The 25,184-nt window shown below is 51.3% G+C and overlaps 11 protein-coding genes across 11 annotated transcripts; 7 read left to right on the forward strand and 4 right to left on the reverse strand.

The window, feature by feature from the left end:
- The first annotated feature begins 1,344 nt into the window (after positions 1–1,344).
- AUEXF2481DRAFT_36096 (uncharacterized protein) lies at positions 1,345–2,794 on the forward strand. Its single transcript, XM_013491971.1, has one exon. It carries the CDS (start codon positions 1,395–1,397, stop codon positions 2,706–2,708), a length of 1,314 nt encoding a protein of 437 aa, XP_013347425.1. The 5' UTR covers positions 1,345–1,394; the 3' UTR covers positions 2,709–2,794.
- A 588-nt stretch (positions 2,795–3,382) lies between these two features.
- On the reverse strand, positions 3,383–5,247 carry AUEXF2481DRAFT_1613 (uncharacterized protein; the record flags this gene model as incomplete). Its single annotated transcript, XM_013491693.1, has 2 exons — positions 3,383–5,115; positions 5,169–5,247. The coding sequence occupies 2 exons, from the start codon at positions 5,245–5,247 to the stop codon at positions 3,383–3,385; spliced, it is 1,812 nt and encodes a 603-aa protein (XP_013347147.1).
- A 1,096-nt stretch (positions 5,248–6,343) lies between these two features.
- On the forward strand, positions 6,344–7,798 carry AUEXF2481DRAFT_36100 (uncharacterized protein). Its single transcript, XM_013491972.1, has one exon. It carries the CDS (start codon positions 6,398–6,400, stop codon positions 7,331–7,333), a length of 936 nt encoding a protein of 311 aa, XP_013347426.1. The 5' UTR covers positions 6,344–6,397; the 3' UTR covers positions 7,334–7,798.
- On the reverse strand, positions 7,726–8,259 carry AUEXF2481DRAFT_26035 (uncharacterized protein; the record flags this gene model as incomplete). Its single annotated transcript, XM_013491843.1, has 1 exon — positions 7,726–8,259. One exon carries the CDS (start codon positions 8,257–8,259, stop codon positions 7,726–7,728), a length of 534 nt encoding a protein of 177 aa, XP_013347297.1.
- A 675-nt stretch (positions 8,260–8,934) lies between these two features.
- Positions 8,935–10,558, forward strand: AUEXF2481DRAFT_36101 (uncharacterized protein). Its single transcript, XM_013491973.1, has 3 exons — positions 8,935–9,069; positions 9,130–10,021; positions 10,073–10,558. The coding sequence occupies exons 1-3, from the start codon at positions 8,994–8,996 to the stop codon at positions 10,434–10,436; spliced, it is 1,332 nt and encodes a 443-aa protein (XP_013347427.1). The 5' UTR covers positions 8,935–8,993; the 3' UTR covers positions 10,437–10,558.
- A 947-nt stretch (positions 10,559–11,505) lies between these two features.
- Positions 11,506–12,773, forward strand: AUEXF2481DRAFT_26037 (uncharacterized protein; the record flags this gene model as incomplete). The annotated part of the gene is made up of 5 exons (XM_013491844.1): positions 11,506–11,881; positions 11,938–12,039; positions 12,092–12,474; positions 12,528–12,620; positions 12,675–12,773. 5 exons carry the CDS (start codon positions 11,506–11,508, stop codon positions 12,771–12,773), a joined length of 1,053 nt encoding a protein of 350 aa, XP_013347298.1.
- Positions 12,774–13,752: 979 nt separating this feature from the next.
- On the forward strand, positions 13,753–15,965 carry AUEXF2481DRAFT_375498 (uncharacterized protein). Its single transcript, XM_013492218.1, has one exon. The coding sequence runs from the start codon at positions 13,877–13,879 to the stop codon at positions 15,776–15,778; it is 1,902 nt and encodes a 633-aa protein (XP_013347672.1). The 5' UTR covers positions 13,753–13,876; the 3' UTR covers positions 15,779–15,965.
- Positions 15,966–15,993: 28 nt separating this feature from the next.
- Positions 15,994–17,187, reverse strand: AUEXF2481DRAFT_36105 (uncharacterized protein). Its single transcript, XM_013491974.1, has 2 exons — positions 17,151–17,187; positions 15,994–16,808 (listed from the first exon to the last, which is right to left on the reverse strand). The coding sequence occupies exon 2, from the start codon at positions 16,796–16,798 to the stop codon at positions 16,097–16,099; it is 702 nt and encodes a 233-aa protein (XP_013347428.1). The 5' UTR covers positions 16,799–16,808; positions 17,151–17,187; the 3' UTR covers positions 15,994–16,096.
- A 236-nt stretch (positions 17,188–17,423) lies between these two features.
- On the forward strand, positions 17,424–18,560 carry AUEXF2481DRAFT_26040 (uncharacterized protein; the record flags this gene model as incomplete). Its single annotated transcript, XM_013491845.1, has 1 exon — positions 17,424–18,560. The coding sequence occupies one exon, from the start codon at positions 17,424–17,426 to the stop codon at positions 18,558–18,560; it is 1,137 nt and encodes a 378-aa protein (XP_013347299.1).
- Positions 18,561–18,733: 173 nt separating this feature from the next.
- On the reverse strand, positions 18,734–19,779 carry AUEXF2481DRAFT_26041 (uncharacterized protein; the record flags this gene model as incomplete). The annotated part of the gene is made up of 2 exons (XM_013491846.1): positions 18,734–19,686; positions 19,740–19,779. 2 exons carry the CDS (start codon positions 19,777–19,779, stop codon positions 18,734–18,736), a joined length of 993 nt encoding a protein of 330 aa, XP_013347300.1.
- Positions 19,780–20,453: 674 nt separating this feature from the next.
- AUEXF2481DRAFT_375072 (uncharacterized protein) lies at positions 20,454–25,086 on the forward strand. The gene is made up of 3 exons (XM_013492219.1): positions 20,454–21,155; positions 21,221–21,290; positions 21,340–25,086. Exons 1-3 carry the CDS (start codon positions 20,762–20,764, stop codon positions 24,851–24,853), a joined length of 3,978 nt encoding a protein of 1,325 aa, XP_013347673.1. The 5' UTR covers positions 20,454–20,761; the 3' UTR covers positions 24,854–25,086.
- Positions 25,087–25,184: the final 98 nt, after the last annotated feature.

Consider the following 25,184-nt stretch of genomic DNA (forward strand, 5'->3'; position numbering starts at 1 on the left):
GCGTGGGATGAGCTACGACTTTGTTGAACCGGGAAGACTTGCATGTAGATGACGGTCTTCATGCCGAGATGTGTAGGTATAGTCAAAATATCACGCTGGTTGAATAAGATCGGCCCGACTGCTTACTGAGTCGTTTCGAAGGAGCGTCTCAAGTTGGAAATTTAGTCCAGCTAGTGCTTCCCAGACAAGACCATCGTTGCATACGACTCGGCGAATCCAACAACCACCCTTCCCGTGTGCTGGTTTGTCACTTCGACTTTTTCTCTTGATGATTGCAGGGCAACGGCAGGCTGTAGAAAGGCACAGTCATTTCTCGACTTGACAGAGCCCTCACAGGGAGTCCACGAGACAACATACTCCTGATGACATTGCTCCTTTGCCCTAAATGTATTGTGCCTTGCGACAGCTTCAAAGATGACAGAGTTTCGCACATAGTAAGGATCCATCCTTTCTTCTCTCGATACAAGTTATTGTTGCTTGGAAGGATCGCCCAAGATTTCGCTGATGGTTGCGTTCTGTATGCCGGTCCGAGATGAAGCTAAGCAACGAACAACCGCACCTGCAGCAAGACATTTCCTACGCGAACCCAGGTTCACAGCTGATGTGCAGTGTCAACGTACAATATTCGAATGGCTTGTGTGTCGTATCGCGAGCCTTGTCATATACGTAGCGGCCTTGTTACTCCATTCACGGCCTTGTTATTTTGCTCCGCCACGATCTCCAGCGTCCCAAATGCCTCAGCCAAGACACCCCGACCTTCTAGCGCTCTTCCACCTTGCTTCTGTTGAACATTCGGCCGCATGTCCCAAGACTTCACTGCAGCATGGAAGTCATGGAAGCCGGTACAGAACGGGCGGGTACTCGTGATTCCGTTGGCCAGCATTGACACTGTCGGCTGCATGGCGATTACTTGGGCCGACTTGGCCTGCGTACGTTGCGGATAAAAGAGGTGGTCGTGGGGTGATTGGTTCCACTATGGAGGAGACTCGCCTGGGGTTATGGGGGCTCCACAGCGATCGACCATATCGTTGCGGAGTATGGAGGCCATGGTCTGTCTCGTGCTCAGCTCACTGCTTTTTCCCCCTCCTTTAATATATAAAGTCATGGATGATCGCTCATCGAGGTAGTACCAGCACACCACCAATTCATTCTCTCATACATTAGGACCTTTCCTAGTCTCTCTGTCCTCTCTACTATCTCTCTCTCTCTCTCTTCTCTATCATCTCTCATTCAAGAATTGGTTCGTGATATCAATCAGCAACAAAATGGCGAGCCGCAACAATTCTATCGTTGCACCACTTCCTGAGACCGTGGTCAAAAAGCATGGTGTCAAGACCATTGAGAGCAACAATGCTGTCACTGGTGCTCAGAACCTGACTCTCAGGCAATCGATCATGCCTGTCTGTCTCGTCACAATTCTGTTCTTTTTGTGGGGATTTGCATATGGACTTCTCGACGTCCTCAACGCCCACTTCCAAGTTGCTCTTGGAATCACCAAAGGACAGTCTGGAGGTCTACAAGCTGCGTATTTTGGAGCCTACGGGATCGGCCCATTGACATACTCTGGTTGGATTGTCAGAAGATTTGGTTATCGTTGGGCATTTATCACTGGACTTTGCATTTATGGCGTTGGAGCCCTTATGTTCTGGCCCTCCGGACTTAAGCGCAGCTTCGGCGGCTTCTGCGGTTCCATGTTCATCGTCGGTTCTGGTCTTTCCACTCTCGAGACTGCTGCCAACCCTTTCATTGCCACCTGTGGTCCTGCAAAGTACTCTGAGCTGCGTCTGACTTTGGCACAAGCTTTCCAGGCTGTCGGCACTGTTGTTGCACCTGTATTGGCCAGTCAAGTCATCTTCAAGAACGTTGATGATACTTCCCTCGAGTCAGTCCAATGGGTCTACTTGGGCATTGCCATCTTCGTCTTTATTCTTGCAGTCGTCTTCTTCTTCGCTCCTATCCCTGAGGTTACCGATGCCGATATGGCCGCTCAGGCAGCATCCAGTGGCACTCAGACCGACTTCGAGGACAAGCCTCTTTCGAAGCAATACACTCTCTTCTTCGGTGTCGCTGCCCAGTTCTGCTATGTTGGTGCTCAATGTGCGTATGCAGGCTACTTCATCAACTACGTCTCTGCCGTCCGCCCTGGTACCACTCACGCTACGGGTGCAAACCTTCTCGCAGTCGCTCAAGGATGTTTCGCCATTGGCCGTTTCATCGCCAGTGGTCTGCTCAAGATCACAAAGCCTCGTCTGGTCATCATGGGTTTCCTCTCCGGTGTCGTTGTCTTTGCATGCCTGACCATGGGTCTTAAGGGCAACGCCGGTATCGCCGCCATCTCATTGGTCCTCTTCTTCGAGTCTTGCGTATTCCCTCTCATCTTCGCCTTGTCAATCAGAGGTCTTGGTCGTCACTCCAAGCGTGGTGCCAGTTTCATCGTTGCTGCCGTCTCTGGTGGTGCTTTGTTCCCTCCTGTCCTCGGCACGGTCGCCGATCACATTGGTACCCAGAAGGCATTCTTCATTCCCCTGATCGGCTTCGTCATCGCATGGTGTTTCCCTCTTTACCTCAATCTGTTCAAGGCTAAGAGCTTGGACGGCTGGACTGAGGAGAAGGCCCCTACTGTCGCTACTGAGAAGGATGTCGAGAGCTTGCACGAGGATGACGAGAAGAAGGGTACTGCTGTTGAGCACCAAGAGGTTAGAGCATAAATGTTGATTATGACGCAAGATGTTTCCACCACCTAGTCACTAGATGTATATACGATGTGCTCCTGAATCTACGAAGCAATAGAATTCTGTCTCATTCAATGAAAGCCGTTCGAAAGTGCCATCTCTCAACTTGGGCTCGCGCTAGACCTCGGCTATATGGCGCATCGCCAAGACCTTCCGCTATTAGTAACGGCATTCTCGCCGTGTCACTTCTCGATCGAGGAAGTCGGGAACACGAAGTCAACGACATGAACGACGCATCGGAGTGAACCTTACCATATGCTGGATATCCCGACTATTACTCTCCATTACGATGGTATGCAGTGCTAATAGACCGACTCAAGGCACAGTCATTTTTAGTCCAAGATGGCATGTAAATAGAGTCAACGAAGCGAAGCATCTCCGCAGACATCACCGAAGTCCACGGACAGTATTGTGCCTTGAGTCAGCTACCAGCATTACATGTTTTGACATACAGGGATGGAACAACCACTCAAAATATTCAGTCCACGGGAATGCTGAGGAAACTGATGAACGACAAAAGCTTTTGTATACGCAATACTGTGGTGAAATCTATAGAAGTAGGTCTTTAATTAGGCCATTTGGGTATAATTATGAATGAATAAACATGGTTGTACGAGAACGGTTGTTTCTCGATCATGAAGAAATACAAACTAGCTGCCGAAATGAGGAGCATTGAGGAACAGACCCATCAACACACCACCAAGGGTACCGGCAACAGGGATAGTCATGATCCAGCTCAAAAGAAGTAGACCGACGCGCTGGAAGTTGACAGCCTTGAAGGTACCATTGCAGAGACCGACGCCGACAGTGGCACCAGTGATGCACATGGATGTCGAGACTGGCAGGGAGTATTGTGAAAAGATGAGGACAGTAATCGCAGCACCCATCTCCATCGAACAACCTCTGGAAGGCGAGTGGTAGGTGATCTTGTTACCCATAACCTTCATGATGTTGTAGCCATAAGTAATCAGACCGAGGGAGATGCAGGCAGATAGGACAGCGAGTTGCCAAACAGGGACAGTAGCCTTCGACTTAGCAGCATTACCAGTGGACCAGGCACCGTAAATTACAGCCCAGGGACCGACAGAGTTACCGATATCGTTGGCACCGTGCGCAAACGAGGCGCAGCAAGCAGTAAGGACCTGAACGAAAGAGTATGTATGTTCAACCTCGTTAGGGTACTTCTCAGCTGCTGCGTAGACACGCTGCATTCTCAAGCCCTCAGGTGTGCCGGTGATGCCTGATTGAGCAGCATGGATATCGTAATGGAAGCCATAGAGGAGACCGACAGTGATCATGGCAGGAAGTCGCTTGAAGAAGATCTTCATGTTCGAAATTTCGTAGATTTGACCGGCACCCTTGGGGTTGTTCTCGAGGGTACGCATAGCCCAACCCATTGGACCACGCATCTTCATCAATCTCTGCTTCAGTCGGTAGTCGCTACGGGCTTGCAGCTCTTGGTATGTAAGCTCAGTAGAGGCTCCCACAAGTTGAGGGCTGTTGGGGGTAGAGATTGCCTTCTCGGTAGCCTCAGGGTCTTTGACCATGTCGTTGTCGGAGCGCGAGTATACGGATGATTTCTCGTCGGCCTCCTCTTCATCTTGGACGACAGCATAATCAGGGACGTGAGCCACTGCAGCATCATTTTCGATTTGGCGGTTCAGGAGGGCGGGACCGTAGATGAACATCCATCCCTTGACCGAAGCATCCTTCTTCAGAACTCTAGCACGAACGTAGGGGACGAAGAAGAGTGCAGCCAAAAGAGCGAGTCCCCAGCCGCAACCCATGGTGACGGAAACGATGTACCAAGTTGGCTTGTTCTTCAGACCGAGATTGGGAGAGCCCTTGTAGACAATCGATAAAGTACAGATGGTACCAGCAATCAGGAAGAAGAAGGGCGAGCTGTAAACGGCCCAGGGGACGGGATTCTTGCGGACAAGGACGGTAAGCTTGATGAGCATGAAAATGACTGCACCAAAGCAAGCAGCGATGGCAGGGGCCATCCCGAGTCCAGCGAAGATGGCACCGAGACCTTTACCGTCGTTCCAGCCCCATTGGACCTGAGATGCACCGACAGTAGCAACACCAACACCGGCAACCGCGGAGACCAGCGAGTAAGTAGAGGAAACGTGAGCTGAATGTCTGGTACACCACATGACCCAAGAAGAGGCGGCAGCAAGAGCGCATGTGAAGGCGAGCATTTGAACACCAGCATCGCCCTTGAATGCAGCACTGGGAATGATTCCGTTCTTGATCGTCTCTGCGGTACGGGCTCCGACGGTGATAGCACCGAGCATCTCGAAGATCGTGCCTAAGATCATTGCCTGCCGGTATGAGACAGACCTTGATGAGACAGAGGTAGCCCAAGAGTTTGCAACATCGTCTGGGATGATGGTCAACGTATGGTCACGCGACACCAGAATCGCAAACACTTACTAGCACCGTTGTTGTATGCATCTAGCAGGGCGAAGAATGTGCCAATGGCGAACACGTAAGTATATTCGGTGAGAACCATCTTTGAGACTCAATAGTGGTTGATCGACGGTGGATGTTGCTTTACTGATACGGAAGGAGAGACCTGGAAGAGAGGTCTTATATACTGAACACAACATACAGACCATTCAGCCTCGCTGCAGCCCTGAACACGCCCTTTCGGATTTATCGTGTGATGAGATTTCCAGAAGGATGCACTGTAGGTGGACCTACCTGACTTCGCGAGACAATAATTTCAACACATCTTCGAGCGAGAGCAACGAGACGAGTCGAGCTACCCACGTGGGTTGCTTCAAGAGCTCACGTTGTCGGTCAGAGATCACTGCCAAGGAGAGGGCCTCGCTTGATGAGATCCTTGTGCGGTCGAAGCGTGTCGCAGACGAGGGAGAGGTATTTGCGGCCCTGAGGCCAAGCCGCCAAGCCAACGATGAAGCATTCATTTCTTGGGGCCATGGCCAATCAAGAGTTCTGCGAGTTGCATGTTCTTGAAAATTGTTTATCGTTGACCTTTTTGTCGGAAGATGAAGGGGGTCGCGTGCTATATTGTAGGATTTTAATCGATGGTTGAAAGGCGAAAGGCGGAAGGCGGAAAATCCTTCTTGACCTGCCCCTCCGAGGAACTCAACAAACTGACTGAGCACTCGAAGGAGTCGTCCGAACCGCCACTCGATGTGCTGGGGTCCCAGGCTGGGTACGTAGTCGTTTGACAGCTTCTTGAGTCTGCGGAGCGCTCACGCTAAGCTATCACTCGGGTCTTGGAACGAGATTGCTTGTCGAAGTTCGACGAAAGAGCACTCGACCTGTTGAATCGCTATAGCTATGCTCCAAAGAAAAGCAGTAGGCATTCCAGCACATCACAAATTGAAAAACAAGGCTGTAGGAAGGCACAGTGATTCCATACCAGGCTCCATGCTAGTCGAAAGCGGTCGCGTGTACAGCTCTCGTGACAAAGCTCCCCGATAGCTCGGAACCGAGCTGAAGTCCGAAATGTCCGAAGCTCCATGGAGTTTCCGTGAGAAGATAAGGCAGCAATGCAGTCGCTGACCTTGGGCCTCGAGAGAAGGCAGTACAAATACAGGTATCAGGACAACTGCCTGAAGATCTACTCACCGCGACTGTGGCACTTTCCATTTACTAAAACAACCATCCTACAAGCAACAATCACTAACACCATGACCGAAAACACATTCGGAAGCACTATGAAGTCTGCGATCATCACTGCCTGGGGTGAAGCGCCAAAGTACATTCAAACACCGATACCTGCGCTCGAACCAGATGAGGTTGCAGTCAAAGTCATAGCCTCGGGCCTTCACTTCGTGGTCCGCTCTCTTGCCAGTGGCAATCACTATGTCTCTGGAGCTCTGCCATACACTCCTGGTGTGGATGGTGTAGGCCGTCGTCTTACCGACAACAAGATGGTCTACTTTATCAGTTTTCCGGGTGGTGGTTTCCAAGAAATCATCAATGTTTCGAAAAGAAAGATGGTAGAGTTGCCTGATGGTGTGGATCCATTACAAGTTGCCGGCTATGCAAACCCTGTCCTGTCCAGCTGGATGGCATTGACCACAAGAACAACGGATCTACCCAAGGGCTTTACCGTGCTCGTCATGGGTGCCACCAGCGCCAGTGGTAGAGTCGCTGTCGATGTTGCGAGACTCCTAGGCGCTGGCAAAGTGATCGGCATGTCGCGCGATATTGCGACCCTGTCAGCAGTTGGTGTTGACGAGATGATCGTTCTCGACAAGACCATTTCAGACACCGACTGCAGCGCTGCAGCCGAAGTAGACGTCATTCTCGACTACCTCTACGGTCCTGTTGCACAACATGTGCTCACCACGGTCAATTTCACCCGCGCTGTTCAATATGTCCACGTCGGAGGTCTTGCAGGAACGGAGATGATATTGCCAGGTGGCGTCCTGAGATCAAAGAATCTCACTATACGAGGAGCCGGACCTGGCAGTTGGTCCCGGGAAGCGATGCGACCAGAGATACCCAAAATCTTGAACGCTTTCAAGAGCTTCGAGCCACAGAAAGTCAAGGTTGTGTCTTTGAGCGAAATCGAAGAGCACTGGCATGACAAGGACGAGCGCATCGTTTTCACACCTTGAGTAGTTATTATATTATCGAAGTCTTTCTCGACTTATCACAACACGGCTGCACACTTAGGTTGACAGTAGAGGACTTCCCTCGAAAGGTCCTATAAACAATCAATCAGCAAGAACTTCCTCCCTATCCGCAAAGTACTGTCACATTTGTAGCTGTCTTGAGGCAGAGACCTGTTCGGATCTTGAGCAATGGCCGCTGAGATACATCTTGTTGATAAATCCCTGTGTCAAGTCTTTCAATATAAGATATAACTATGCATTGCTTCTGCTCATTGTCACTCTGCCCTGATTATCTGAAGTGGGTAGGTGTGACAGAGTGTAGCACATGGGGAGGTTCTGTATAGCGAACAGTCCAACATGATTTTGCTTCACGGGATGAAGCCCAAGAGAAATGTTTACTTGCCTTTGCGGGCCGACTCGCGGTATCTTCCAATCCACTCCGGCTTTCCGAACAAGACATAGAATCTCCAAGCCAAAGTAGGAGCTAGAACAGAGCTGGCAGCCAACAAAGCACCTGTCGACCAACCACTGTCATCCCCAAACACAAGAGCCTTGTACAATGCGACAGCAATTACGCCGACCTCTCCAGCAGCAAGAGTATAATAAGTAGGTGCTCTACTCTCAATACCTCTTCTCGTGTTTGGAAGGCCCAAAATCAGAGGAGTGGCAAGAGCATACACCAAAGCACCGGTGACTTGGGTCCAGGTAATCGCGGTAGGGGTAATGTCGGAGGAGGAGTTCACGAGCATGCTTAGGAAAGTCTTTGGGAAGAAGACCATCCAGGTTCCACCAATGGCGTTGGCCACGGTCTCGAAGGCTAGGGCGTAGCGCATTACGCTTCCTGGAGCACTGGGGTCGACTTCTACGGGTCCAGAGCTGGAGCTGGAGGTAGGGTCGATGTAGCCACCGGCTTGAAGTGTGTAAGGCATGTTTGAGTACGGGAAGTCTTCTTGCCGATTTTAGTTGGAGATGAATATGCTGACTTTTATGAACCCTAAAGAGATGCTTAGAATTGTCAGAAGTATACACGATGGACTTGCTCACCGAAGCTTGATTTTGTGTACACGGCCGATGGAAATGTTAGGTTGAGATGATGAGTGTAACAGAGGTAAGATGACAGCCATGTCTGGAGAGATCATGATGTAATGAGCATGCAAGAGTTAGAGTTCATTAGCGCAAAGTCAGTATCGTGGTGGGGATGACCCTGCTACTCTGGCCCATACCATGTCGATCACTCCTAATACCTCCAGACGGTTTAAAGGCGGGTATCCAGCTGAGATATGCTCGTATGCTTGACGGGTAGATATTCTCTGTCTGCAGGATGTATACACACATAGTTACGTGGGATAGCAGCACATCTCGCAAATCGCCTGACACCTGTTATCATAAAACACGACATGCTCCGGCCAGACCGCTGCGTCAAAACTTATAGAGGTCATCATAACAGATAACGAGTGATGATAGACCGTCAATGGGAAGCAAAAAGATATCAGGATGAGGCGTGGTCGGGGATCGAGGCATGTTCTCGAGCATGTCACGGAATTACTTCGGCTCAAAGCGGATGATATGGCGGTGGTGTCCTCAAGGCTCAAGCTGTATCTGGGGAGAAGACGAGCTTCGAGCATCCGACAAGCATTGATAGTACCACCAGACAAGATATAGGATGGCCGACCTGATCAAGGGCCTCTTTGGAGGCGCAAAGCCATCTCCGGTCAATGCTGGACCCCTTGCAGATTCAGGTATTATCTAGCCCGTCGTAATGTCGTACTCTTCTCAGGAACTGATTGAGGTGCTGCTAGACTTTGCCGACTTCGCAGATGCACCTTCTCCCAAGCCGGCATCTCTGTCGACAACTCTGACCTCTCCGCCTGCATACCAGACATTTGGCGCAAAGATCGACATCTCGGATCGACCCTTCACAAAGTGGTACAATGTGCATGAGCGCGTGACCTGGAGTGACTTCAAGCTCGAGGCCTTCGTTATCCCCTTCCTGCTGCTCACCGTCTTCATCCACTTCTGGGGAGTTCGCGCAAACCGCCGTCGCGCAAATGCTTGGATCCGCAGCCACGTCAACATCCTTGAGAACGAATTCACCCACGTTGGCTTTGGCAAGAAGATCGACCCCGCCACTGTTTCTCCTGAGCTTGCCATGTCCGCTGGCGACAAGATCAATCCCGAGATCCTGCGTGAAAAGACAAAGGATGTCTACCTGAGCTACGCTACTGGTCGCCAGAACATTGCCCACGTTGACGTGAAGCTCAGCCTGCTGAAGCGCTACAACCCCTTTGCCATGATCACTGAACTCGGTCTCGGTTTCTTCTTCGAGAGCATGGCTGGCACTGGCGAGAAGGTCGAGATCACCGCCACCACTTTTGACGGCAAAGAAGGCCAGCTTGTCCTTCGTGCTCGTGGTGAGGAAGAGAAGCGTCACAAGGACACCAGCTACGACGGCTTCATATTCGCTGTTGTCAACAAGGATGCCATGAGAAAGGTGCGCGAGGAGCGTTACGACGTCTCCTTGACCACCACAAAGGACCACGCCAAGCTGCCTCAGTGGGTCAGTGTCATGAGCGAGAGCGCAGAGGTCACAGAGACCATCTTGACTCAGGAGCTGGCAAGCGCCATCAAGGAGTGCGGCGACGATTTCGAGTCTCTCATCATCACAGACTTGCCCGTTGATGCTCCCAAGACGTAAGTTCTTGTCGTTGAATCCATGCACTCCAATGCTTACTACCTATTCAGTCTCGACGATCTGGTTCCCAAGAAGCGCCTTGTGCTTACCATGAAGCTCAACTCGGAGACCAACTCGACTCCTCTCTTCTCCTACTTCCTCCGCATCCCCGATCAGCTCGTTACTAGCGCCCACTTCCGTCCTGAGGTCATGCGCCGTATCCGCCAAACTCGTGAAGAGGAGGCCAAGAAAGTTCGCAAGATTGTCGAAGCAGAGGGTGCCGAAGACAGAAAAATCCTCAGCGACAAGACCAAGAAGGAACAGCGCGAGCGCAAGCTCAAGGGCATGAGCGCTGATGAGCAGAAGCGCTTCCTCGAGAGAGAAAGAGAGAAGGAGCAGAGGAAGAGATCCGGAAAGCAGACCATGAGAGCCTAGAAGCCTATCTATTGAATGGGCTACTTTCATTCACCGCCAAGCGTCTGTCTTTGAAGAAACGGAGAAGGACAGTCCATCGTTCTTGTACATTATTGCATCACAAAAATACCGTATAGAAGCGAGCAGACGTGACTTGTAATCTCACATGTTCACAACATCCTGTGGTTAGTTTCATCATCTTGACAGCGGTTTGAAAGGTCTGCAATACATCCTGCATGTAATCAACAGGAACGAAAAAGAGCAAAGAAGGCGTTGGAGATGGATGTGTCGGTTATGATGGCAGGCCGGTGCTGGATGCATGACTAGCTGCAGGCACGATGCAGCTCAAGAACGCCATGTCTCCCAGATTTCGATCTATTACGAAATCGTGCTCGTCCAAGCACACGTGAAAAGCTCGTAATACTGGTGATAAGAGCTTGGTTGATAGTCGCAAAAGCAAGCGGCATGAGCAGCTAGTGATTCAGGCGCCGAGAAGACGTTCATCATAATGACTCGTCAGAGGTAGATCAAATTGTGAGTGGTGGATTCGATCTTGGACCTCGTTCCCCCCATGGGCGCGCGGCAACTGCGGAGGAAGTGATCGACGTCGAGACCCTGATCTGTCGTCATAAATACCCAAAGCTGGAGAGCTCTCGAGTCCCAAAACAATTCTCCTTGGACTCAACCCAAACCTTCCGTACTCCTCAATCGGCTGTCAATCTTTACAGTCTTGACCCGTCCGTCTCCCAGTGTTCCCCTCTCGTATTTTCTCCGCCTTTGGTGAGTACTCGAGACCCTTCCATCACAAAGCAAGCCATGCATCTCAGACGGATCGTGGAGGACGCGTTAGCCATGTCTTGTCGAGTCTGGGCAACAAGTGAGGTGTCCGGAAGTTGGGGCTTTGTGGTGGGATTGTCCTCACCCTGAACACACATGGGCCGAGCTGCCTCACTTCGCCTTCTACCATTGAACGCTCCCCTCATTCTGCTCAGTCTGCTCACTCCAAGACTCTGCCCATCACCATCCACCTACGACACTTCCAAAGAAGGCTTGCGACATAGCTGACAGTAAAGGCAGTCTCCAGCCCACCATGTTCAGCAGGAACCTCCTTCGCCAGGCCACCCGTGCCGTGGCTCCCATCCGCCCAATTGCCATGTCGGCAAGAACTATGTCCGCCACTCCCTTCTTACGCGACGAGGAGAAGCCCATCCCTCAAGAGAAGGGCGAGCACGTTGGTACCTTCTCCAGAACCGACGACTCCATCGAGATCCCCTTCGACGAAAAGGCCGTGCCCAAGCAAGAGCCTGTCCAAGGTCGTGGAGGCTTCCACTTCCAGAGAACCCTTGCTTCTTTCTCCCTCGAGGGCAAGACCGCCCTCGTCACTGGTGGTGCTAGAGGTCTGGGTCTGGTCATGGCCCAGGCTTTGGTTGTTTCCGGAGCAGACGTCGCCATTGTCGATCTGAACAGTGTGTCTCAACACCATCCAGCCTGCATACGGCAGACACTGATACAATCATCGCAGAGGAGGAAGCCGAGAAGCAGGCAAAGGAGCTGGTCAAGGTCTTCAAGGACGAGAACCCGGGCGCCGACAGAGTGCCAAAGGTCACCGGTCACTACTGCGATGGTGAGCTTCTTCGATACAATCGTCGTAAGGAACTACTACTAACTCTTCCCAGTCAGCGATGAGAACTCCGTCGAGAGCGTCCTCTCAGACGTGATTAACCAGCACGGAAAGATCGACAACCTTGTGACTTCAGCAGGCTTTACCGAGAACTTCGACGCCATCAAGTACCCCATCGACCGTGTGAGAAAGCTCTGGGGCGTGAACGTCGATGGCACTTATCTCTTCGCTACCGGTGTTGCTCGTCACCTCATGGAACGCAAGGCTCCCGGAAGCATAGTATTCATCGGTAGCATGAGCGGCGCCATCGTCAACGTTCCTCAGCCTCAGGCTCCTTACAACGCATCCAAGGCCGCCGTCCGTCATCTTGGTCGCTCGCTGGCAGTCGAGTGGGCCCACGCCAACATCAGAGTCAACGTCATCGAGCCTGGTTACATGGTGAGTTCGGGATTGGAAAGAGGGACTGCATTTCAAACTAACCCGAGAAACAGCTCACTGCATTGACCGAGAAGATCTTGAACGAGAACCCTGAACTTGGTAATAAGTGGACTAGCTTGATCCCTCAGGGCAAGATGGGCCGTCCTGTAAGTCTTGCCTTCGCTTTGTCCTTTACTGGATGTTACTAATCTGTCGAACAGGTTGATCTCATGGGTCCTGTTGTCTTCCTATGCAGTGATGCATCGAGCTATGTCACTGGTGCCGACCTTCGCGTCGACGGTGGTTACACTTGCACTTAAGCTTCTCGCATTCTGTCGACGAGCCAAAATCTTCCACCAAGGGGTGACAATCCTTGGATAATTTCTTTTCATACGGAAGGATAATCACTGTACCAATAGTTAATGACAAAACAAGCATGCCACGAAGCGCTTCGTAGATGACGACATGAAAACTTGCTTTATGAGTCTTTTCTTTCTCCCACCTGCGATGTGGGTTGCGGGAACGGTTCCTCATCACTTCGTAGCACTGATGTATTCCTTGAATCAAGGAGGATTCAATGAGAGGAGCGTTACACACACCGCTCAACACGCACGTACAGGTGAAAAAGCGATCACTGGATGGACCGATAGATGTAGCTGAGTGGAGTCTTGCAATTGCGGCGCGGATAGGTTGAATCGTCTCCATGTCATCCACGAACATTCAATCTCTGACGTATCTACAACAGCAATCTTGTTGTCTGCGTTCGCTCGTACGCAGATGCCAGGTTCTAGCAACTTGGACAAGACTCGAATGGCTATCGCAGGGGACCAAACATGTGTTGACAGCGCCTAGTCACACTGCCGCCTCTTCACGTTCAACACACTCAATGCACCCAATGCACGTGCAATGGTCGAGGAGAAGCTCAGTATGTGCAGTGGAAGACAAGCACGCACAATCCTTGAGCCTATGCCAGCATCATGTCTGCTCGGCCAATGGCCAACATGCAGTGAACACATCCCCTCAAGGATGAGTGCATGGCATGATAACATCTTACTCCGAGGACACCAAATGTTTTGGTCAGCATGCGAAAAGACATGCCCTAGCTCGTGTAGTAAAGAATACGAGAAGTCGAACGAAACACCTCGTGCGGAAATTGTCATGCGTTCTCACAAATAACGGGGAAAGCGCGTGGATATCGCCAGCAAAGGAAAACATGTGTTGTGCGTTTTACCATCATTCAGAACAACACGTCCGTCGCATGAAATCGCGTGCACCCGGATACAGATCGATAAAAGCCATGGACTGACCTCGAGTTCTCTTTTTCAAATTCAAGAGTTACTTCTTTCCAAAAGAAAAAAACCAACACAAGTATCAAGGATCTTTACTACTTTGTTGATTACTTCTTGACTTACTTCTTCTTACAATGGATCGATCTGGCAGAGTCAATCGAGGTCTACGATACCTATGTCTGGACCATTACTCGGACTCATCACCAGAACTTGTTACGGCAAACATCACCAAGCTTCGACTGCTTCAATCCTTGGACTTGGATGTTGTACACCTACCTGCCCTTCCTGGTTGTCCTCACGATGGCGCTGTCCGTGTACCTCAGGATGAATCCCAACCACAGCGTCTTATATGGTTCGACTTTATGGTCCTGCTAGAAGACGAACATGAAGTCGCAACTCGCTATGGTACAATTACGATGGATGAAGCTGGAAGTGAATCACCACCGGCCTTCTACGTTGTCATCTTTCCAAGTACACCGGGTCACATGGCAATCGTTCCACATGATATCGCCTGGGCAGCAAAGGAGTCTGGCTCTTACGATATAATCGGCACTGGCATCACAGGTCCATTCTTCCCTTACCTGTTGCAGGAGCATCTTATGTCTACGGCTCTGCAAAGGATCTCGATGATACCCTGGGGGGAGCAGTATACAAACCCTGGCACTGGCGTAGTTCTGAGAAACTGGTATCCACTGATGACAGAGTCACCAAGAGACTCGCCAGTTGCCCCTTTGCTCCCACAGCCTTGGTCTGCTGTACCACAGCCGTCGAACAGCACGGGAAAGAAACGCCGTCGTGAGTCTGATTCTGAGGAGGACTTTGCGAGAGTGGCTCCTGCGTCGCGGACGACAGCCCCTATACACCCAGTCGACTTTACGGAGCCTGGCTTCGATGCCAGTTGGCTGGACCAGGACTTGTTCAGCCTAGACTGGCTCTCGACTGAATCAGCACTTTCGGTCCTCCCAGGTACGGCTTACGATACTTTGTATGGCATTAGACCTGCAGAAACTCAACAGTCGGCGGGATATATACAGCCAGCACCACCTGAGTCTAGTGATCTCAGAACAGACACTAGACCTGCCAACAATGAACTGGCTTATCTGGGCTACGATCTGTCATGTATGAAGGAGCTCGAGAGCGATAAGGCGTTCGCTGGATCAAACATTGCCTCGACCCTAGAAGGTGCTACAGCTCCGAATGTCAGGCGGCTCCTGCCAGCGACTCAAGCCGGCCCTGCGACTACTTCTTTCGCTGTCACTGACGCGCGACCGTACGAACAAGTTGTTGCTGGCAGTAGTCGTAGACCGCTCGTACCTGCTCATTTTACTCCCGAGGCAGGTCCTAGCCACATCTCCCCAGCTGCAGTGCCTGTTGACGCTCCTTCCAATGCTCGAAGCTCTTCTATAGCTGTCCCCTCATCCAGCCCCGAGGTGGAAGGCTCAGAGTCCGACTCGGAAGACGAAGAAGATGCCCCGTGCCGACTCATCGAGTTGTCTCCTGATCATCCATGGAGCAACCATATATACCTACCTCCCTCCACCCAAGACGTGCTCACCCAGCTCTTGGCGCCAGACACCATCTGTCTCCCTGTCATCACCAACCCGAGCGACACCATGAGCAAGAAACCCACGCCTTTGTCTGTTCTCTCAATCTCACACCCATGTCTACACGTCTTGTCAAGCCGCTTCAAACCAGACACTTTCTTCTTGATCCCCAGCCGTTGGGTCGATGCCTTTCACAGTCATCTGAACCAACTTCTCAACAGTACTCAGGGAGAAAGCAAAAAGTCGGCGTTACGTGGTAAGCACAAGGTCGTGACTGAGAACCCTACTGTCAAAGATGCTCTCGACAGATATGGTGTCAGGGGTATAGTCGGAGCAGAAGCGTTGAGTGAGGAGCTGTGGCGTAAGTTTTCGATGGAGGCTAAGAGACAGACGCCGATTGGGATGACGAGGGAGGATGACAGGAATGCTTGTTGCTCTGTTCGGGAGGTTCTGCAGGTACAGGTTGATTGGTCGATGAGGGACATGAATTGAGGGTTGAGTTGTCGGATTGTTCTCCTGCGAATGTGTAATTCGAGTTGCTCCGATGGGAGTACTGATATATGATGAACGAATGTGTTTCTATGGAGGCTAGCTTTAGCTTTGCGAGAAGGATATTGCTGTGTTACTGATCGGGTTATACCCTTGATATATACGAACGTCGCTCAGTTTTCGTTGAGTCAGGCCGAGCTGGTCGTGTATGAAAGTTATTGTCGAGTTCGAAATCTAGTGGCTGGTGTTATGTACAATAAATCTAATGATGTAAAACTTCCCTTCTCATAGTCTTCAGATCTGTGTCCTTGATCCGAGTGCTTATGACTGAGCAGGGAAGCCAATGCCGAGAAGGAGAGCCGGCTCATCAACCTTGTGATGAGAGTAGCTCAACACACCGACACCACCAGGCTCCATCATCAAGTTAAGGTTCATATCAAGAGGGTAGCCCAACCATCTCTTGGCAAAACATCTAGTGAGATGACCATGAGCGACCAGAACAACATCACAAGGTTGCTCGCCATTCATGTTAGGACCCTGCAACTTTCTAACCTCGACAATCAACTCGTCGATACGTGCAGCCACCTGGTCAGGAGACTCGCCATCCTCACAGCCATCACGCCAGATGTCCCACTTGCGCTCAGTGTCCAAGCCCTTGGACTTGCGCAAATCGCGGATCTCGGCAGGCTTGAGACCTTCGTAGGCACCGTAGTCCCACTCACCGAGTTGCTCGGTGGTCTGGACTTTACCCTGCTGTCTGAGGGAAGCCTCTTGCTCGCCAAAGAGCAGGGAGAAGGTGTGCTGGGCGCGTGTGCGAGGGGAAACCCAACACATCCCAATCTTGGAAGGGTCGATGAGTTTGTTGTCGCCGACAGCGATGGCACCGGTGCTGCGGACTTGAGACTCGCCATGGGCGGTCAAGGGGATGTCGGTTTTGCCGGTGTGCTTGCCGGACATTGACCACTCGGTCTCGCCATGGCGGATGAGGAAGACACGAGGAGTACCAGCGTCTTTGTCAGGCATGATTGTGATACTGTTCTCAAAGTCAGTTGAACGTTCAAGTACTCGGCATATGTGAATTGCTGATGAGATGCATGCTCGAGATCATATGTGGATGAGATGAGAAGGAGTGCGGTGCTCATGCCACCCATCGTGCTTCAAGAATCGAGATTTCTGAACCAACGGAACCTGGAAGCAGACCCGTAACGCTGTAGGGCGACTAAAAGCAGCATCACAGATATAGAAGACAAGACATTCTGCCAGTAGAAATAGTCTCGATTGTCGACGAAGGAAGAAGCAGAAACCGGAATGTCTTGATAGTATGGGCAAACGCCGGACGTGGGAGAAATCAAAATGGAAGTAGCTGATGACTTACTATAAAAGATAAAGAAATGTGAATTGATATAAGAAAGGCAGGATGGACGGACGGGTTGCCGAAAGTCAACAAAAAGATGTATGCACAGACCATTGTGCACGACGCCGAGCACAATTTAGGCTTCGGAGCTAGCGGCACCTCCATGATTCTTCGAAACCTCTCAGAGTCTGGTCCCTTGTTCTCTCTATATTGTCGTCGAGTCCACATATTCTGGATAGCGACCGGCAAACATCACCCGAATTTCGAAAAAGATCAATCTTCTTGTCAGACAATATGGGTCAATTCAACAAGGGAGGCACGGGGAGGATAGAGCTCATCCCTGGCATCGATATCCACACCATGGCCATTGGACTGATCACTCTCGTGGTCGTGACTGTAGTCACACTTTGGTTCTACGCCAACTATATCTATGATGAAGACGCAGCTCGTGCCTTGACTGCTAGTAAGAAGCCTGTGTCGACCGAGATCGTTTCTCTGCGCATTTACCCCATCAAGTCATGCCGTGGTATCGAGGTTCAAGACACCAAACTTCACAAGACTGGATTGGATCTGGATCGTCAATGGATGTTCGTCGACGCAAAGAGCCGTCAATTTTTGACCATTCGCTCAGACCCTTCCATGACTCTGATTGATACTGGACTCAGCGGAGATGGCAAGGGAAGATGGACGGAATTGCATGTCAGCATTCACGACACCGACAAACACATCAAGGTACCTTGCTACCCTACCTCTGAATGGCTGGAAGAGAACACCAAGCTTTCCAAGGTGGAGATCTGGGGCGAGGAAACGGACGCCTGGGAATACAGCGAGGGTATCAACGCAATCTTCAGCGAATACTTCAAGAAGCCCGTCGCTCTGGTCTACAAGGGCCCTACTCCGAGAAATGCTCGCGGTAACGGCAGCCCTGAGCTCTACGGCAAGGAGCAAGAGCACCACTTTGCCGATGTCATGAGCATTCAAATCGCTTCAGAGGCCTCTCTCGCCGATCTCAACTCCAGACTTGAAGCTGCTGGCCACGACCAACTCACCATTGAGCGCTTCAGACCTAACATCATCGTCAAGGGCGACAAGGCCTGGGATGAGGATAGCTGGAAGAAGGTGTGCATCCGCACGACCGATCACCAGCGTGAAGCCATTTGGAAGACACACCTTGATGTCTTGTGCCACTGTGCCCGCTGTCAGGTACCCAACGTCGACCCCGACACAGCCGAGAAACACGCACACGAACCCTGGGACACGCTCATGAAGTTCAGGCGTATTGATCAAGGTGGAGTTGCAAAGTACAAGCCTTGCTTTGGTATGCTGTGTATTCCCACAAGTGATGGACCCATAGCTGTAGGAGCTGCTCTTGAGGTGGTGGAGCGCACAGAAAAGCATTTGTATAACACTTCCAGATTTGAAGATCTGTAAGAGGTCGCATATCAAGCAGCAGCATTTTGTAAAATAAAACAATGGAGAATTTTGAAAGTTGTCATGTAGATGTTTTATCCAATTTTCGACCCCATCGCCAGCAAAGCCCAGAATGCGAGTACAGTACAGGAAGAAAAGATGTTGTACAAGGGTATATACGGCAGGCTCGGTCTCTACCATGAGTACCACTGCCTCTGTCCCTGAATGGGTCGGTCGGGCAGAGGAACCCAGACGTTGTTAGCACGCTGCTTCTTCCTCTTATCCTCGCGGTCGTTGTACTGTCTGACTCTTGTAGCCTCCTCCTTCAGCACCATACCGATGTGGGTCCAGGGTGTGTGCAGAATGTTGATTTTTCCCTTGGCACGGTACTCGGGCAGCTTTCCGTAAGGACCTCTACCGACCCATGCTTGGTCGATGTAGATCTTTGTAGGATCCTCGACGGTATGTCTTTTGCCATCCTTGAGGCGAATGTCGACAGGCTTGGCAGAGTCGGCAACGGTAGGCTGACCGAGACCCATACCACGGCTGACAATGGCCTCGTCACGGGCGTATTCGAGGTAGTTCAGGACAGGGACGGCAGCTCTCTTCTTGCTGAAGCGCAGTTGGACAATGGCGTCGTCGACGGTCTTTCCGGCGATCTGGCGTGCGATGGGACCCAGCTTCTTGACACTCGTCTTGATGTTCTCGCTCTTGCCAGCACTCTCTCTTTCGGTGCGCTTGATGAACTGCTCCTTGGTCAAACGGCCGCCCTTGCGGAGGTCACGAATGAGCATCTTGCGCTCCCATCGTTCGCGCGCTGCAGGGTGGGGGTCGAGGACGGTGGACATGGCGTTGATATTACGACCGGCGGCTTCCTGCTTCGACTCTTTCTCCTCGTCGCGCTCCTGGACCTGGCGCTCGCGCTCGAAGATGGATGTCTCGGCGAGGTCACCACGCTGCAGGCCTTCGGCACCTTGAGGCTTTGGCTTCTTTCGGAGGTATTGGTCCAGTACAGGGTTTGACGCTGCACCAGCCCTTGAACTCAGGGCGCTGTCGTCCTTTCTCTTGCCAAAGAAGCCCCAGATGGAGCGGCGTCCGAGGTTCGATGATGTCGTCGTGGATGGCGCATGAAGACATTGGAGACCGCCTGTTCGCCTCGTCAGCCCCAAGTCCTCTCACAAAGACAGTGTGTCATCTTACCATTCTGCAGCAGTCGCCGCGAAGGCGTACGGGCGCTCATTGTGTGTGCTTTTGTGCGTCTGCCCTCGTCGTCGCTGCGCTTCGTGATTCTCTAGAACTTCCTTGCCCGCCCACGACGCTAATCCGAAAGCCTAGCCAAGCGTTTCATCGCCGACCCTGTCCTTCCGCCTCCAACACTCTCTTGACTCGTCAAACTTCCCTCTGCTTTTACATTGCGCGCGACCATCTTGTTTGGCTCGGATGATTGGACAGTTCGGTGGAACCGATAGAAAAGACACTCGTCTAACCAAAAGCTATTCCCAACTCTCATGACAGTTGAGTCCGTAGTTTCATATATGTGTATCAGAGTATTGAACCTCAACATGTTGGCATATCTCTGTCCCAGCGAGTCATGGTCCCCGACCATGTCTGAATTGATAATCAAAGGCACGTCCTGTGACTGAGTGTTGACTCTTCTCAATCTGCTCTTGTCTGTCTCCGAAACTCCTTCTTCGGCAGATCAAGTCCAAGCATCCAACTTGCTGCCCCTTTGTCGATCAACCTTCAGTCGCATCTTCAAAAATCTTCAATCCACTCCACAATCCACTCCACACTTCCACGCTGATTGGACAGCGCTGTGCAAACACCGTTACGGAGACTGGCTCGAGGATCGCAAACTCCTGTATCCAATACGTGTCAGAGGAAACAAGTCTCTCTCTTGCGCCTCCCTCGTCCACTGCGACTCCCTCGCTTCTCCCTCCGACTTTCTAGAAGTTGAAGAGCCTCAGACGTCCCCGCTTTGAACCTTCTCGTCGGATTCTGCATCCGTTGTCCGCCAACTGCTATCCACCCTGTTCGTCCACTTTGTTGTTTGCCTGACAGCCGGAGCCACTTCCATCCAAAGCGGATCGCGAGTCCTTTAGTCTTACCATTCCCCTTGCCCCATTTAAGTCGTCTTCGCCTTCTTTAAGCTAGTGTGGGCAATCGTTTTTGTTTTTTTCTACAATTCTCATCATATTGTCGGAGCCGCATTCGCATTTGCCATGGATATCAATGACTTGTTGTCGCCATCAGAATCGCCTGTTAAACAACAAGCTTCAGCACAGTCGCGTTCCGCATCGCCCGTCAGATCAAGAGCCCAGCCACGTCCTGGTGGTAGACGCACTGCATCCGGACTCAGCAATGAAATCTCCATGACCTCGCCGCCGTCGGAGGCCCCACGTTCGGCGCCTGCGCTAGGACAGGATTTCACCAACCAACATCAAAGAAATGCATATGCCTCGTCATATAATGGCGCGCAGGACATGAGAGGCTTCAGAAGCAATCTGGACAATCCCGAAATGAGAGGCTCTTACGGAGCGTCGCAAGCTCATCGACCATCGCTTCAGTACGTCTCCGGCCGGCATTCGTCAACGCCGCAGATGGAGACTTTGGCAGGTGCGTTATCCTGGTCACATGATGTGATCTACTACAAACGAACAAATTTCTGATATTGTTTCCAGATCTTGCTTCGATGCAGCATCACCAATTACAAAGACAACACTCCTTGGTCGATTCACATTTGCCATCAATGTAAGCGGTTTGGACATCTGACAATTTTCTGTGACTGACGTAGCTTTAGTAACCGACGAACCAGCTTTGCGCCACCACTCGCCCGCTCTGCTCTTTCTTCTACGCAAGTCGCCATGGCCGAGGCTCCAGCACAAACGCCCGAGCCACGCGCCTTTACGGCTGCTTCACTGACGGAGCAAGAAATTCAGACAACTACCGAATTGGTCAAATATCTGGCCGAAAACTCCTACGCTTACGACTCTCATGTACAACTTATTAATCTCCTCCATAAAGGATTTGTCGCCCATGTCTACGGTACTTCGGACGTGGTCATCAACGACCCGAGGGACTACAACCTCCTGCCTGATATGCGACAAGCACGTGAGGCTATGGACTCCCGGTTTGCTGTTGGTGAAGATATCTGGAAGGACTGGATCAACGACGAAGCCCTCTTAGCTCGCCAAAGCGAAGAACGCGTTGCCGTGATGGACCTGTGCCAGAAGGCTGTGCAGGACGAACCGACCAGTGTTACGTTATGGTGTATCTACGGTGAATGGGTCATGCAGACTTACTCCATCGCCAATGGCTTCACTGAAGGTGACCCTGATGTCTGGACGGAAATCGACAAGGAGATTTGCAAGGAGGTGTTCAGTCGCGATATCTGCATGAGTGTTTGGGAAAGAGCCGTGGAGGCCACAGCGTGGCGCATAGACGAAAGCCATCGTGTATGGGACCGATACATCGACCTTATGCTCCAGGAGTTTCCGGAAAACCCATCTTCTCAAGCAATTGAGCACATCAACAACATCTTCATGAGTCGTCTTCAGACTCCTCATGCAAATTGGTCCGAAACTTCGTCCAAGTTCTGGCCCATCGTCTCGAAGTTCAACGCGAGCAACTGGGAAGAGATAATGGCGGCCACCAACGAGATGGCTGCTCCCGCTAAGCAACAATTAGCGCTCCGGGAGTCACACGAGCTGAATCTCCAGCGAGCAACCGAATCTGGTGACAGTGTAGCCCTCTACAACGCATTCACAGAATATCTTCTCTGGGACCGCAAGAACAAACGTCGCTCCCCTTTCGATTTTGAGCTTCGATGTTCTTTATATGAGAGAGCACTGCTACGCTTCCCTACGGTCATCGAGTGGTGGCTCGATCTCGCTGACTTCGTGTTGAAGACCAACTCTAGCAGTCCGGTCATTCTGACAATATTAGAAAGAGCCACCAGACATTGCCCATGGTCCGGCGACCTGTGGTCGAGACGTGTCCTACGCGCCGAAGTAGACAGACTTCCGTACGACGAAGTCGAGCAAGTCAAGCACAAGGCTACAAATAGTGGTCTGCTTGATATTGGTGGAATGGAAGAAGTCCTCAAGGTGTATTCCTCATGGTGTGGTTACCTTCGCCGTAGAGCCTTTGCGCCGGATAACACTGATGATGAGATCGATATGGCTGACATGGGCATCACCGGTACTCTCGAGGATGCCACTGTTGCTGGCAAAAAGATCTACGGCGGTGACTACAAAGGCGATCCTTTATTCCGCCTAGAGAAAATCCGTGTCAAGTTCCTGCTAGAAGCTCGACGTTACCAGGACGCCAGAACGGTGTATGAGCGCTTGATGCCGACTCATGCCGCCAGTGCAGATTTTTGGCTTGCTTTCTACAAGTTCGAGATCTTGGTATGGGCTCACGATCGAATGTCTGATACAGTCCGCATCGAGACCCACGAGACAGCGCCCCGAAGAGCTACTGCTGTGCTTCGAGAAGCTTTGAACCAAAGAAATTTGGACTGGCCCGAGAAGATCCTGGAAGTGTGGGTGAATCATTTCCATCAGCACGAATCTCCCGAAGCTTTGCAAGAGGCACAGGCAGATGCTCGTACCGCACAGTTCTTCCTTACTCAAAGACGAGCTAGAGAAGCAGCCGATGCTGCAGCGGTGGCCGCCGAAGCACAACCTCAGCCGACCAATCTTGGAACCATCTCCGAAGAGGAGTCGACAACATCTAAGAGAAAGCGCGAGAACGAATCGGAGCAAGAGGCCGAGGATGTTGTCAAGAGAAACAAAACCGGAGAGGATTCAACTAAGCCTCCATTCCACGAATCATCAGCTTCGGCCTCGGCTCAGATCAAACGCGATAGAGAGCACAACACAATCACTGTCAAAGATCTACCAAGCGATGTTACGGAGATTCGTATACGACAGTTCTTTGCCGATTGCGGAAACATTCTTTCTGTTGGCATAGTAGCTGACGATAATGCAATGACCGCACATGCCACCATTGAATTTGAGACTGAAGAAGATACACTCTCTGCCAAGACTAGAGACGGAAAGTCTTTCGATGGAAACACTATTCGCATACAATCGGGAACCCTTTCGACTCTCTACGTGACCAACTACCCCGCTGATTGGGACGAAGTCAAGGTCCGTGAGATGTTCCAGGATTTCGGTACCATTGTCAGCGTTCGTCTGCCTTCTCTCAAATACAATCAGCGACGTCGCTTCTGTTATGTGCAATTCCTTACGCAGGAAGAAGCTCGTGCCGCAACAGCGATGAACAACAAGGCTCTTGATGGTCAACATCGTCTCGTTGCTCTGATCTCTGACCCTGGTGCAAAGAAGGAGCGTTCTGGCGCTGTCACGGAAGGTCGTGAGTTGCACGTTGCCAACATTGATCGCAATGCCACCGAGACGGAGATTCGCGAGCTATTCCAGCAGCACGGTACTGTTGAGGGTATTCGCATGATCAAGAACGTAGGACAAAAGTTTATCGGAACTGCGTTTATCATCTTCTCGAAAGCAGAAGAGGCCGATGCGGCAATGGTGCTCAATAACAAGCCATTGTTGACTCGCCTTTTGCGTGTCAGTCACGCGACAGACAAGAGCTCGGCAAAGAAGGACACTGCGACCACTGTTGTTCAGCAAACCACAAGTGGCTCGCCTGCACCCGAGGGTGGTCAGAACGGTTCTACTGAGGCGACCAACGGACGTGGTGAGCTCGCTGCACCCACTGGCGAGCTCAATGAGGAGACAGCAAAGACAAAACGCGAGCGCACCGTGGCCCTGCTCAACCTTCCCGACACAGTCAACGACGCACGCATCCAATCTTTCCTCCAAACCTTCGGTCCTCTCCGCAAAATTACGGTCCGTCGCGACAAAGCAGGCGCAATGATCGAATTTGTAAACCTCCAAGACGCCGCTAAAGTCAGCATGGGAGTTGACTGCAGCCCCCTCGGCCCAGAAGTACGCATCGGCACAGTCGAACAACTCCTCTACAAGTCCAAAGCTAAAGACCCTGTCGAGCCTAAACCAGCCACTTCTTTCAAACCTGCTCAGGCTGGTATCTCCAGACCTGTTCAGAGAGGCGGCCAAGGCAGACGTGGTGGATTGGGCTTCAAGCGTGGTGGTCTTTCTGCTGGCTCTGGAGTTGCAAAGTCGTCGGAGGGGGGGCAAGACAAGACTATGAGTGGTACAGACGAGACCGAGGCCAAAGTAAAAAGCAACGATGATTTTAGAGCATTATTCAACAAGGGCAAGGAGGCCAACACTACCGCCGAGGAGAAGAAGGAGGAGACGCAAAAGTAGTGAGCCACAAAAGGCATGAACAAAAAGGGGACGACAAGACAGCGGTCGAAAGTTTTTTAATAAATGGGGAAAAAGGGTGTGACCTTTAATATTCAAGCAATTACCAAAGAAACGAAAGAAAACTTGTATCTTCTAATAAATTGCTTAACATGTACGACTTTCTCTGGTATCTGGAAACTGTCTATCTAAGATTTCTGAGAAAAAGGGGAGAAAAAACAATGATATGTTTGGGATATCTGTGATGCTTCGGAACATTAAGTTTCCACCCTCCCACCTTTGCTGTCCTCTGGGTTTAGCGAATGACTTTGATGCAAATGCCCTGATGCTTTGC

This window comes from Aureobasidium subglaciale (genome assembly GCF_000721755.1).
Source record: "Aureobasidium subglaciale EXF-2481 unplaced genomic scaffold scaffold_2, whole genome shotgun sequence".
Lineage (NCBI taxonomy): Eukaryota > Fungi > Ascomycota > Dothideomycetes > Dothideales > Saccotheciaceae > Aureobasidium > Aureobasidium subglaciale.